Genomic DNA, 12,412 nt, shown 5'->3' with positions numbered 1-12,412 from the left:
AAGGGTTTAATTAAATGCCATTGTGCATCCATAAAAAAAAAAAAAACTTTTGGGGATTGTGGATACTGACCATTCATCTTTCACTGAAAAGTATACACCACACTAAGTCTAACAGGTTAGACAGTAGCATCTCTTTAAGCCCCAATCTTGCAAATTCACATGCATGAGTGGACCCTAGCATGTGTATGGAAGCCCACTGACAAGTTACGGAGGCCTCCTGCGCATGGACAGCTGCTTTTACCCACACAGATTTGATTTCAGTATTTGGGCCTTAGGCAGCTATCAAGCCCAAAAGAAAGGCCATTTAAGCCATTTAAGCACCAGAAGGCTGCATAAGCCAACTGTATATCCAGATGAGTTTCTTGCTGTTTGCCTAACATGAATTGTTAATAGGAGTTCTGAAAATGAGCACCCCATCTCTGAATAGTTCTATCACAGAGAGAAACCCTGTCCCACTGTCATGACACCATATATGGAATTAGTGTACATTAGATAGAAGGTGTGAACTACACAAAAACTACAGCTCAACAGCTTCCACACAGCTCCTGTGTCAAATTTGTCCCCTTTATTTACCAAGCACCACATCTTGTGTAAAGTTTATAGTTCACTCACAGACATCTAGTAGCTGAATAATATACTATATGTAGGCCTGGTTGGAAAAAAAAAATAGAAACCCATTTTCACAAATCATCACCAAAAGAAACTAACACTTCCTTTCACAATGGAAAAAAGGTAATGAAAAAGTGGTTGGAAAAATCACTATCCCCTTTTTAACATTGCCTCCCAATTTTCTTGAGATTTTTCAAAAATGTTGATCAACAACATTGAGAAAAAATGAAAAATTTCCACAAATTCTCCCTTTCCACCCCCAGTCAAACACACCTTTGATTCAATTTTCCACCCTCTGTAACTGAATAGCCACATTACACCCAAGCATCCGCAGGTTAAAAAAAAAAAAAGACATCAGGCAGAAAGTGTAACTAGAGTACTTATGCAAGGAGACGACCAGGAGAACAATCCATGGAAGGGTGCTCTGTGGTAACAAAGTTCCACGAGATCCCCTCTTACAGTCCTTAGACTTTCAGAAGTCGAGTTTGCCTGTCCCGTACCGGAAGTAGTCAGAAGGCCCATCCCCCAAACCTGAAGAAATTCCTAGGCAGCCCCAGGAGACCAGTACTGCGCCCATGGACATCCTGTGCTCCAACACCAACTCTGGCCCTAGCACATCCCCCCCTCCCCCCCATTACAATGGCAGTGAGACTTTCGGTGACTGCAGCTTCTCCTGGAACACTTGGGGGAATGCTCCATGAGAAACAAAATCTGGGGCTCTATCAACTTATCTGGGACATCTCCAAGGAGACAGGGAGTTGGGGGATAAAGCGCATCACCAAGCGTGCCCCAGTCCACCTGTCAGGTATATCATTAAAGCTGAGATCATGTGTGACTAAAACTGCACACTAGAAATCTTAAAAATGTGAAAAAGCACTTGCACTCAGAGTCTACTTGGAGTAGTCTTGAGGGAAGGAGAGAGAACAGTATTATGGCAGTAGCTAATCTTCACCATCTACTGTGTAGTAAGAAGGTGAACAGTACGGGGATGGTCCCCTCTGTGTACAGTTCTAGGATGATGTAGGCCATTCTGAGGCCATGTTTACAGATTCTAGAGCAACTAGCTGGAATATTCTTACTGTGTGTACACGAGAAAAATAATGACCTTCTATGAAGATACTGAAATTAGGTACTTTATTTCATTTGTGTTGAGTACAGTTGATTCAAAAAGCTCAAGTAAAAAAAATTAGTAATAGTAACAGAACAGAAGAGAATAACTTGTCAGGCAAGTTATTTTATCTGGCTATTTATATGGTTTGGATATGAAGCCTCATGCAACCAATTTTTTTTGAAAAAAAGCACTTTTCCAAAGCATGCATCTAGCAAAACTTAAGGTCAAAATCCTCCTATCTGGTCACAGTAATTTACAAGATGACTAGGCTATCACTGAGGCAATTCTTTCATGTCTAGTTTTCTGGCAAACATTCATTTTTAAGATTTTTAGTGTGAAGTTTTAGTCACACATGATCTCAGCTTTAATTTTAATATATATATTAATGAAGTTCCCAGTCTTCTTTATGATGAAGAGTGTGGTATAAAACATGGGTGAAATAAGTAACAAACCTGTAATCTGAAAGAATAGTAGTGTTCTGAATTAGAGAGATCATCTGTCAATTAGGGGTCATTACATGGTTTGTTCTTCCCTCCTCTCCCCATTTAAAAAAAAAAAAAAAAAAAAAGGTAAGAAAGGTCTTTTCCTCTAGATTTGTTTCTCTGCAAAGTCAGGTAAGGCTAGATTGGCTAAATTATTCCTAGAGGTCAGTTTGTCCCAACAGGAATATTGCTCCCTGACACTTCTGAGAATCCACATTCTGATACTAATCCAATGTCCTGGAGACATTTTAGCAACTTGTCTGGATGAATCAAGTCATCTCCACAATGTTTTGTTCATTTTCAGTCAGTCAATCTAATTTCTCTCGGTTGAACTTTTCATTAGTTTAAAGCTCCCAACATGTACCTTGAATTCTCAATTTAAGATTTCATCCTGGCATTTAAAAAAAAAAAATCACTGGTTGGTAATTCTACCCAGTTCTCATATAGGGATTGTTTAGTCTCAAAGTTGTGCATCTAGATTTGAACGCCACAAAATATTAATTCCATGTCTAATTGCTGGTTGTTAGATTTGTTAGTCAACATTTTAAATAAATAGCTATCCCATTAGATCATCTCCTCCTTAATAGCAAGTTGTGCTTTACAAGTTGTGCCTCATTATTACAGAGATTTGGAAAATTGCACTTTAGACAGATGTGAACAGTATAGAGTAGAGCATTTTTGAATTGCATTTGGTCTCTGAATTGGAGAGTTGGGAGGCATACAAAACCACAGAAACTCACTTGAACAACAGAACTAAACTTCATTGCAATAGAACAGTCATTCATGGTAACTTCTCCAGATGAATCCTTAACTTGCCTGGGCAGAATTCTTCTCTTTCTGTACAACTTTCCCCAACTTTGATTTGCCCTGAACCCTCCTTATATTGGACTTCTCTGCATGGCTCACGGTTTAGCCAATAAAGGGAAAGTCCCCTAATTATGATGAAAAATATACATGTCCTGACTAGCCTCTATTCACTCCTCCTTTCTTCCCATCAGCTTTCCTGCCCCCAACATATTCTCATACAGTATTGCCCAGAATAGCCTTGTGGCTCACCAGATAGCAACCACAAGGAATTGCTCCCCTGATGGTCTAGTTTGGATCTATACCTACCATTTTAATTTCCCCTTTTAAACAATGTTAAGCGGAGTATTTAGTTCAAAATCCTCAAGAGTGGTGGGTTTTAGGACATACCCCTCCACTTTGCACCTCACGGAGGAATAGCCTAGCCTGCTGGCTTCTGTGTAAGGAGAGTAGGTGCCCAACTCAGGCTTTGTGAATCCCTCTGGTTTTCTGAGTGTCTGCATTCCTTTGGGATTCTAGCCTTTTGGTATTTCTTACTAATGCTGAGTATTTGTATGGGAAAGATCCTGTAGCTTTTATTCAGGCAAATCACCCAAACACAGAATTGGTCCAATACCCTATTACATGGAGAGTCATTCTTGATTTACACTGACATCATGATGATAGCAACTAGGCATCAAGGTCCCATTGCACTTGGCACCATGCAGACAAGTGAAAAAGAAGACAGTCACTGCCCCACAAAATTTAAAAAAAAAAAAAAAAAGATAAGAAATCAGAAATCCGGGCCAGGAGACACACTGTAGTATACCATATAGTCACCAAATACAATCTAAAAATATATATAAGTTAAAAGGTAAAGCACACAACTTGCTAGCACATTTAGAAGTCTTATTAGAAAGTTATTTTTCAGCAGAATAACTAATCTCACTCTTAAATGCAATTTGCATACTCCACTACACTGAAAATATTCTCAACTTTTGTGTCAGTTAAAAACAGAGTTTCACTGAATCTTAGCTAACTGAGAGTTCCATTGTATTTTATAACAATTCTGAACCAATTTGACCATGCACTGAGTCACCATTTCCCCCCACAAATTCCAGTGATTTCTGTAGTTTGTCCATCTAGTGTCAGTTTTCTGTGAATAAGCGATGGAAAAAAACAATACTTTTTTATTGTACTGTATATAATATTTCAGATGGCTCTAATATCAGGGTAAGAACACAGAGTGTGCGTTCTCTCACCCCCTCCCAAACCTGAACACTGAGAACAACCTGCTTTAAACAGATCTAGTAGTCTCTCGTCACCCCTTTCCTTTCTTTCTCATTCAATCCATTTTAAATACATGATAATGTCAAATGAACTATACTTTAGAAGTCAGAGAATGAATATGCGTAAATCCTATACTTCTCCTTCCTTGTCTGTCAACCTTCAAATGATACTTCTCCGCATTATGGAGGATTTCCCTCACACACTGACACTACTGAACTTTAAGCACAAACAATGCCTATTCCAATGGTTTAAAATATACATAGCTTTTAAAAAGCACACACACACAGCATTGCCAGAACTACTGGTCAGATACAGGTTCAAAACATCTCAGGATATGACGATGGGCTCAGTTTATAGTTATTTTATTATTTTTCATACCTGGGAACATAAGAAACATGTTTCTATGAAACTGTAGACTCTTGTAGAAAATAAAGGACAACATAATGTAACATTCTTTCCAGATTCACGATCAGGCCTTTGAAACAACCAAAGTAAAATCTGCCAAAGAATCCAGCCTAATTTTCAGTACAGGGCGTGTGGGAACAGGACATTGGGAGATTATCTAGTGCTGTGGGAATGTTCATGCACTGCAAACTTAATCATTACTGTAGTACAGACTTGATCAATAAAGCTCCAGAGTTACAGACCTCCCTATTGTGCATCTTGATTTAAGAAGCCACCTAATAGTCAGGAACATTTAGAGATAGACCAAGAGAGTTACATTATCATCATGGTACAAAGGTATTTAGCCCTTGCTGAATGGGGGTTGAGATTTGAGATAAGAGATGTTAAATCAGCACACATTGGGTTATACATGACTACTGTAACACTTCAGTCAACAAAACATCTGCTGAGACTTAACTTTTTCTGTGATTTCCATGGTATTTAAGTAATTTACCTGCAATTCTTGGGGTTTTTTTGGGGGGGGTGGAGGAGTTAACATTTATGTTGTAATAACAGCTTAGATTTCTTGCGGTAGTGACTTTGGCTCAAAGAAATTCCAGGCCTTATGGGCTGATCCACCTATTATAGACCATCCAACAAGCTCTCAGAGCTGGATCTTAAACATAATGGTACTTCTTGAAAAAAAGTGACTATATAAACAGCTTTGTGAGGCTCCCTATCTACTGTGCTTCACTGACTTCCACATAAAATATTTAGTTTGTTTAAAACAAAAACAAAACAAAACAGCTGTATAAACTCTCCCTGAGCTCTGACAGTCAAACGGACCTTCTTTCCATTGCACACTTACTACAAGTTACAGAAAGTCTGCAGGCCAAATTATGCAGCTAACTTCACTTGTGCAACCCCTTTGCCTTCAGATTATGCCCTCAGCAACACCTGTACACCCGCATTAGTCTTAAGTGGGTTTGCACAGGTATCACAGAGGGAGTAAGTTTGAAGAGAATGGGGTTGCACAGCAGAAGCTGAAAGTATTAACAGGCCTGCACATCTTCTATTACTCGTGATGATATATCAAAGCCCAGAATAAACTTGTACAGATAGATGCAAGTTTTTATTATTTGCAAACTGAGCACATTTGCTGTAGAAAGAAATGAATGATATATAATGAATATAGAATCCCACTATACAATATACCCTTTTAGGGTAGTAGTCAACTTTTAAAAATGTCACTCTGCTAATGTTCCTGGCAGAAATGTTGTTAGGTTTTTATTCAGCATGAACTGAAGCCCTGCAATACTCTATCAACATTTTCCATCAACAATAAAACAATGGACCTCTGTCACAGGGGTGCATCACTCACCGCTAGTTTGGCACCTCCTCCGGGTCATTCTGGGAATTAGCTCTCAAGGCCGACACCCTGTGTGCAATTTGCATACTGTCACTCAGACTCTTGTCTACAGCTTCTCTCCCTCCTGGGCCTGCAGCATCCTCTTTGTGACTCAGCCCTTCAGCTAGGTTATTCAGTGTTCCCCCTTCCAGGGTACAGTCTGTCAGCAGGCCTAGGCAGTCTTCTCATTCATTGCCTCCTGTCTTAGCTATGCCCTTGGTGGCTGGTAGGGCAACTCAGGCTCACCCTCTTCTCTAAGTTCCAGTCCAGGGACCCTTAGCTCAGCAGTTCTGGGCTTCCTCTCTCTGTCCTCACTCTGCTTCCCAATCATCCTGGTTACTCCTTCCCCCAACTTCTCTGGAAGTACCAACTGCCTCCACCAAGGGAAAAACTGCAGACTTCCCCCCCCCCAGCAGCCCCCAAACACTCCTTCCTCTTCTCAGGGAGTGACTGCCTTTTTCCAGCAACTACCTAATCTGTAGCCCACTACCTGGTTTGATAGACCCCACCTCTTCCTGCACAGGTAAGCCTCTCTGCAATTAGCTGCCTCCAGCCTAAAGTTCCCCTGTTTGCAGCCTAATTAGCTGATTGGGTCCACCTGCTTTAACTACTTCTTGCAGGGCCTGTGTGGGGAGCTCAATCCCATCACAGTCTCCATGTCCAAACACTTTTCTTCTTAGGCGCAAGCACAGTTTATGTCAGGGCTGCCCAGAGGATTCAGGGGGCCTGGGGCAAAGTAATTTCAGGGGCCCCCTTTCATAAAAAAAGTTGCAATACTATATTCCTATGGGGGCCCCTGCAGGGCGGGGGGCAAATTGCCCCATTTGCCCCTCCCCCCCGGCAACCCTAGTTTATGTAAACAAATGTGAACATAGCTTTGTGCTGGGCATGTTGGTGAACAAAACTTGCTTTAAAGAGTTTAGAGAGGACCATGCTTGCATTGAGTTGGAACTGTTTTCAAACACAGCTCTCACTAGTTCTGACAAAGGATGAGATTTGCTGTAGGGCTTGTGCTCCGAAACACTTCAATGCTTATTGAAAATCTCACACAGACCCTTATTGATGAAATCTATGGCCCAGAATGAGACAAATGAAAAAAGTGGTCAAGCAGAGCAGTCTATCAACTCATTCCTCTGCTCAAAGGGATTAGAATGTAGCTTCAGCGGCTCTGTTACCAACCTTTCACCAAAGTGTGTACCATCAACACTGAATCTCAACACCCAGCTGAGATATCTGACTGTGACTTGCTGGAGTCTTTCCTGGCAGACTTCATGTCAGAATTAAAAGAAGCATCAGGGGAGGTTAGGGAAGCTTTTAGGTGCTCACTCTGATCTGACAGCTCACAGCAACATCTAGGCACAGATCTCCTAGTTAAGCCAGTCCTGAAACACTCAGCATCAAAACAAAACAGAAGTCATATCTGGCTGCAAGGGATATTTTACAACTGCATTTGGAAGCATATCTTCAAGCCACAGTGCTGCTTCCTCTGACTTTGATAAGGGAGAGCAAAAATATACAGATAACAATCCAGAAATAAGCAGAAAAGGTTGGCAGAGTTCATTTAGATGAACCAAGGGTCAGCAAGATACTGCCAACTTCACCCAGAGCATTCAGTAACTACACATTTAAAAAAATTAAACAGAAAGGCTCCCTTTGGAAAGGATGAATTCTCCTCAGGCAATGAAGAGAGAGTGAGACCACAGCTCTGATACAACAGTAGTTGATGTCAGCATAACCTCAATAGAAAGTGTTTTCACCACTAGTGATAAGAAAGGAACTGACACCAATCGGGATCACTATGGTTCTTCAGCTGGTGTGGCCTGAAGTACCCAAGTGGAGCCAATTACGATAGAACTCCAAGGTATAGAAACTCTTGCCAGTCAATGTCATGCTAGACGTATGGCCACTGTAGTGTTAATCTGTTGTAACTGGTGAATTTTTATTTACTGAATTTGCCCTTTGTCATAACTTGTCAAACTTTTTTTTTCTGATTTCTTTTGTCTTTCAGCAGTTCACAGCAAGTGTTGGAATACGTGTTGAGTATGGAGGTTGGTACATAGCAGGTTGGGATTCTTATCACAGAGGACACTGGGTGTGTAAAGTTGTTTGGGGTGGTTCAAGAGGGATTAGCAGCTGGGATGGAAGTCAGGGTCTGATCTTTTATTAGAGCTGGGTTAGCTTAGTTTACTGTGGCAAAGTCCCGTCTCAGTCTCCCCAGCCTCTGCTGTTTTTAGCTCTGGTGAGACCATGCAGGGGTATGCAGCCCCCTTTAGGACTCAGGAAGTCTTGTCTTCTTCTCCTCTCACCTAATTAAATTTATTTTTTTTCCTGCCTTGTGGGAGAGCATCCTGCCACTCTGCTGGGAAGGCTTGCTGCTCCAATACTCCTGGTAGCCAGGCTCTCTCTCTCTCCTTCCCCCCCCTCCCCCCAGGCAGGGTTTAAGTTTAAAGGGTCTCAGGCAGCTCAAGTTGTAACCAGCTGATCCTAGTTACCTCAGGTAGCTCCCTCAGCTATTTCTATTTTTGCTGAACCCTGCTGCTTGTGTGACCTGTGCCTGCCTCTCTCAGTTGGGAGGAGGGCCTTTTTTTACTCTCCTGGGACTGACTCCCCCTGTCTGTCATTACATAGTCTCTCTCTTCCACTATTAAAGCAAAATTAATATTCAACACTCACAAGTTGCCTTTTGTCCCTAGCTTATTTTAAGGATTTGAAAAGTAAATCAAGTAGAGAAATACTATTATTGTATTATAACATAAGCTATATTTGCTTTAGAAAAAACTCACCTGTCATGGCAAGCTGTGACAAAACTTCCATTCAAATCAGATAAAACCAGTGTTAAAAATCCTGTCATGCATCTTTAAGGTTGGTAGCTGATGTTACTTGAATAATAATTTCTCCTGGAAGGCTCTACTGGAGTTATATTAATTATTATACATAAAAAAACCTGAGTTAAAAGAATGTTATTAATGTTGTAAAGTCAAGCACGCAAAAGTTAGGAAATGTCAGAATTAAGGTTGCATTATATTACAGTCTTCAATTATATCACAACATGCTATTTCCACCTCCCCCCAATCCCTGCCTCATTCAGTACAGAGGATGGATGGTGCTCACTTAATGAACAGCTATTCAGTATTTTGTTTTCTCCTCATTATTCAATATGTGACCTTATTTGCTGCACATGATTCAAACGCTGCGCCAAAGACATATTTGTTCATTTCCTCATAGCATTTTTATGATATTCATCACTACAGTAGCTGAGTGTTTCACAAACATTAGTGAATTTATTTTCACAGCACATTGTTATCCCCATTTTACAGATGGGGTACAGACACATTAAGGTCAAAAGTTTTGGGTGTCCAATTTGAGACACCTAGGGTCTGATTTTTCAGGAGCACTTAGCATTACATAGCACTTTATATATTCAAAGCACAGCTCCCAGTGACTTAGTTGCAGCTGAATACTCAACACTTTTGCCAATCAGACTCTGGGTCTCCAGTCAGACACCCAGAAGATGAGGAACACAGAAGTGGTGAGCACTTGTGAGACATTTTGTTTAAGTGACTTGACTACAATCACAAAGGAACACTGTAGCAGAGGCAGGGATAGCATCCAATTCTCCAGAACAGCATTCCACTGCTTTAATCATGAGACCATCCTTTCTCTTCCTGCAAACTCCTGCCTGTTTCACAGAAAACTCCAGGAAACAGGCAGCCTTGCCTCCTGTTTCTCTTGCTTTCCTCAAGGGGCTCCTGCAGGAGCATGCAACCCTTCTTCCAGCTCCTTCAGAGCCCCCTGATCTATCCACACTCCATCCATGGCCCCATAAAGTTGCAAGATCTCCTCATCAATCTCCAGGTGTTGGCCAAGATGGTTATCCTTCACATCAGGAGGGAGAAACTGGACCGGGTGGAGGGGTATTCTGGAACTATGGGGTCTATTTCAACAATTTTTCAACAACATTTATCAACATTATGAAGGCATTCCACGCCAACTCAAAATGCTGCATTCAAATGGAAAATGGATTGAGTAACCCATTCAGCATCAAAACAGGTGTAAGGGAGGGATATGTCCTGTCTCCTTTTTTGTTTATGCTGGTCATCAACTATGGATTAAAACAATGAGACAGTGATACATATGGCTTAAAATGGAACAATTCAAAGCTATTTGATCTAGACTTTACTGACGACATTACTCTTAACAAAGAAGATGCCAACGGACTGCAGAAATGCACAAACCAAGTAAAAGAAGTAATGGAGAAGGTAAGTTTGAGATACAATTCAATGACATGTAAAGTCATGTTAATGGGGACTACAGGGGCAGACATCAAAATTGAATAAGAGAAACTGGAGAAGGTGGACAATTTTACGTATCTTGGAAGTACCATCAGCCAAGATGGTACCAGTTCTGAGGAAATAAGAAGAATCAGGAAGGCAAATGCTGTTTGAGTCTTCCAAATGCATCTGGCAACTCAAAAAAATCTCCCTCAAGACAAAACTGTTGCAATTGTTATCACCATCACAACATATAGCAGTGAGACATGGCAACTTACCAAGAAAGATACGCAAAAGCTGGATGCATTTCATCACAAACGTCTGAGAAGAATATTGGGAATAATGTAAAGAGATAGGAAGACGGATGAAGAAGTCAGAAAAATTACTGGACAAGGCACCCTCTCACAAATAATCTACAAAGGAAGACATCAATTGCTGGGACATGTTCTGAGAATGGAAAAAGAATGCTTACCAAATACCACCCTTGAATGTAAGCCAGAAAATGCAAGAAGAAATAGAGGAAGACCACGAATAACATGGAAATGAACAGTTCTGAATGACACCAATCACCTCCACATGAAATGGGAAGATTTGGAGAGAAGGGCAGTTGACAGACAAGGATGACAAATGTGGGTAGCCCAATGTGCAGCAAAGCATGGGATGGTCTAAGTTCCACTCATGTCTCCTGGCAGCATTCCTCTGGGCAATGGCCACTGAATCCTTGGATTAGTCACGTGGGGCTGGCTCATGCCAGCTGATTCAGACTCATGAGGCTCAGGCTAGGGGGCTGTTTAATTGTGGTATAGATGTTCAGACTCTAGGACCCTGCGAGGTGGGAAGGTCCCAGAGCTCAGGCTGCAGCCTGAGTCCAAATGTGTACACCGCTATTAAACAGCCAGTTAGTCCAAGCCCTGCGAGCCTGAGTCAGCTGGCATGGGCCAGCTATGTTGTCCCCTTCCGGTTAATTCATTTCCAGCCTTTGATCTCACTCCCACCCCTGTTTTCTCCTTTGTTGTCCCTGTCAAGGTTTCTTTCCCCACTTTGAACTTTAGAGTACAAATGTGGGGACCTGCATGGACACTTCTAAGCTTAATTTACTAGCTTAGATCTGGTAAAGCTGCCACCAGCCAGAATTTCAGTGTCTGGCACACTTCTGTCCCCCCAAAACCTTACCCTCCCTGGGCTGCCTTGAGGGACTTCACCAATTCCCTGGTGAACATGGATCCAACCCCTTGGATCTTAAAACAAGGAGAAATTAACCATCCCCCCACCAATTCCTGGTGAGTCTAGATCCAATCCCCCTTGGATCTTAAAACAAGGAAAAATCAACCAGGTTCTTAAAAAGAAAGCTTTTAATTAAAGAAAGAAAAGGTAAAAATGATCTCTGTAAAATCAGGATGGAAAATGCTTTACAGGGTACTTAGATTTGTATAGCCCAGAGAAAACCCCCTCTAGCCTCAGGTTCAAAGTTACAGCAAACAGAGGTAAAAATCCTTCCAGCAAAAAGAAACATTCACAAGCTGAAAAAACAAACATAAGACTAATCCGCCTTGCCTGGCTATTACTTACAATTTTGAAACATGAAAGACTGATTCAGAAAGATTTGGAGAGCCTGGATGTACGTCTGGTCCCTCTTAGTCCCAAGAGCAAACAACAACAAAACAAAAAGCACAAACAAAGACTTCCCTCCACCAAGATTTGAAAGTATCTTGTCCCCTCATTTAGTTTTTGAAGAGATAGGATCTGTGTGTTTCCAATAGTACACACCTTCCAACCCCCTCTGTGGCCCCACAAAGACACAGGACCCCCTCCTACTTCCTCCTGGTGCTGGCTAAGATGAACACCCATCACTCCTGGAGGAGGAAGCTGAACAGTGGAGTACTCTGCAATTGTGGGTCCTATTTCTACTCCCTCATCTGATAACACCTCCAAGGCAGGTTTATTTTGGGCAATGTCCATTGACTCTTTAGATGCCTTTGAGGAGTGGTGGGTGCTGTCCAGGATTCTCTTTTGGTGTCCGTCTCTGACTCTCCTTTTTTACCTTTGACTACACTTCCATTACTGTTTTCTCCTT

At 41.5% G+C, this 12,412-nt stretch overlaps 1 protein-coding gene across 6 annotated transcripts in view; it reads right to left on the bottom strand.

Moving 5' to 3' along the window:
- Positions 1–6,392, bottom strand: part of GRID2 (glutamate ionotropic receptor delta type subunit 2) — a 1,020,962-nt gene extending 1,014,570 nt beyond the window's left edge. For all 6 annotated transcript variants that reach the window (XM_039542696.1, XM_039542702.1, XM_039542703.1 and 3 more), the window contains exon 1: positions 6,041–6,392. In XM_039542696.1, the coding sequence (XP_039398630.1) occupies positions 6,041–6,068 (28 nt within the window). In that variant the 5' untranslated portion in view covers positions 6,069–6,392. The remainder of the gene's footprint in view (positions 1–6,040) is intronic.
- Between the last annotated feature and the right edge of the window lie 6,020 nt (positions 6,393–12,412).

This window comes from Mauremys reevesii, linkage group 5 (assembly GCF_016161935.1).
Source record: "Mauremys reevesii isolate NIE-2019 linkage group 5, ASM1616193v1, whole genome shotgun sequence".
Classification (NCBI taxonomy): Eukaryota; Metazoa; Chordata; order Testudines; family Geoemydidae; genus Mauremys; species Mauremys reevesii.
Note: the sequence above shows the minus strand (reverse complement) of the source record. Positions and strands in the feature narration are given on the sequence as shown.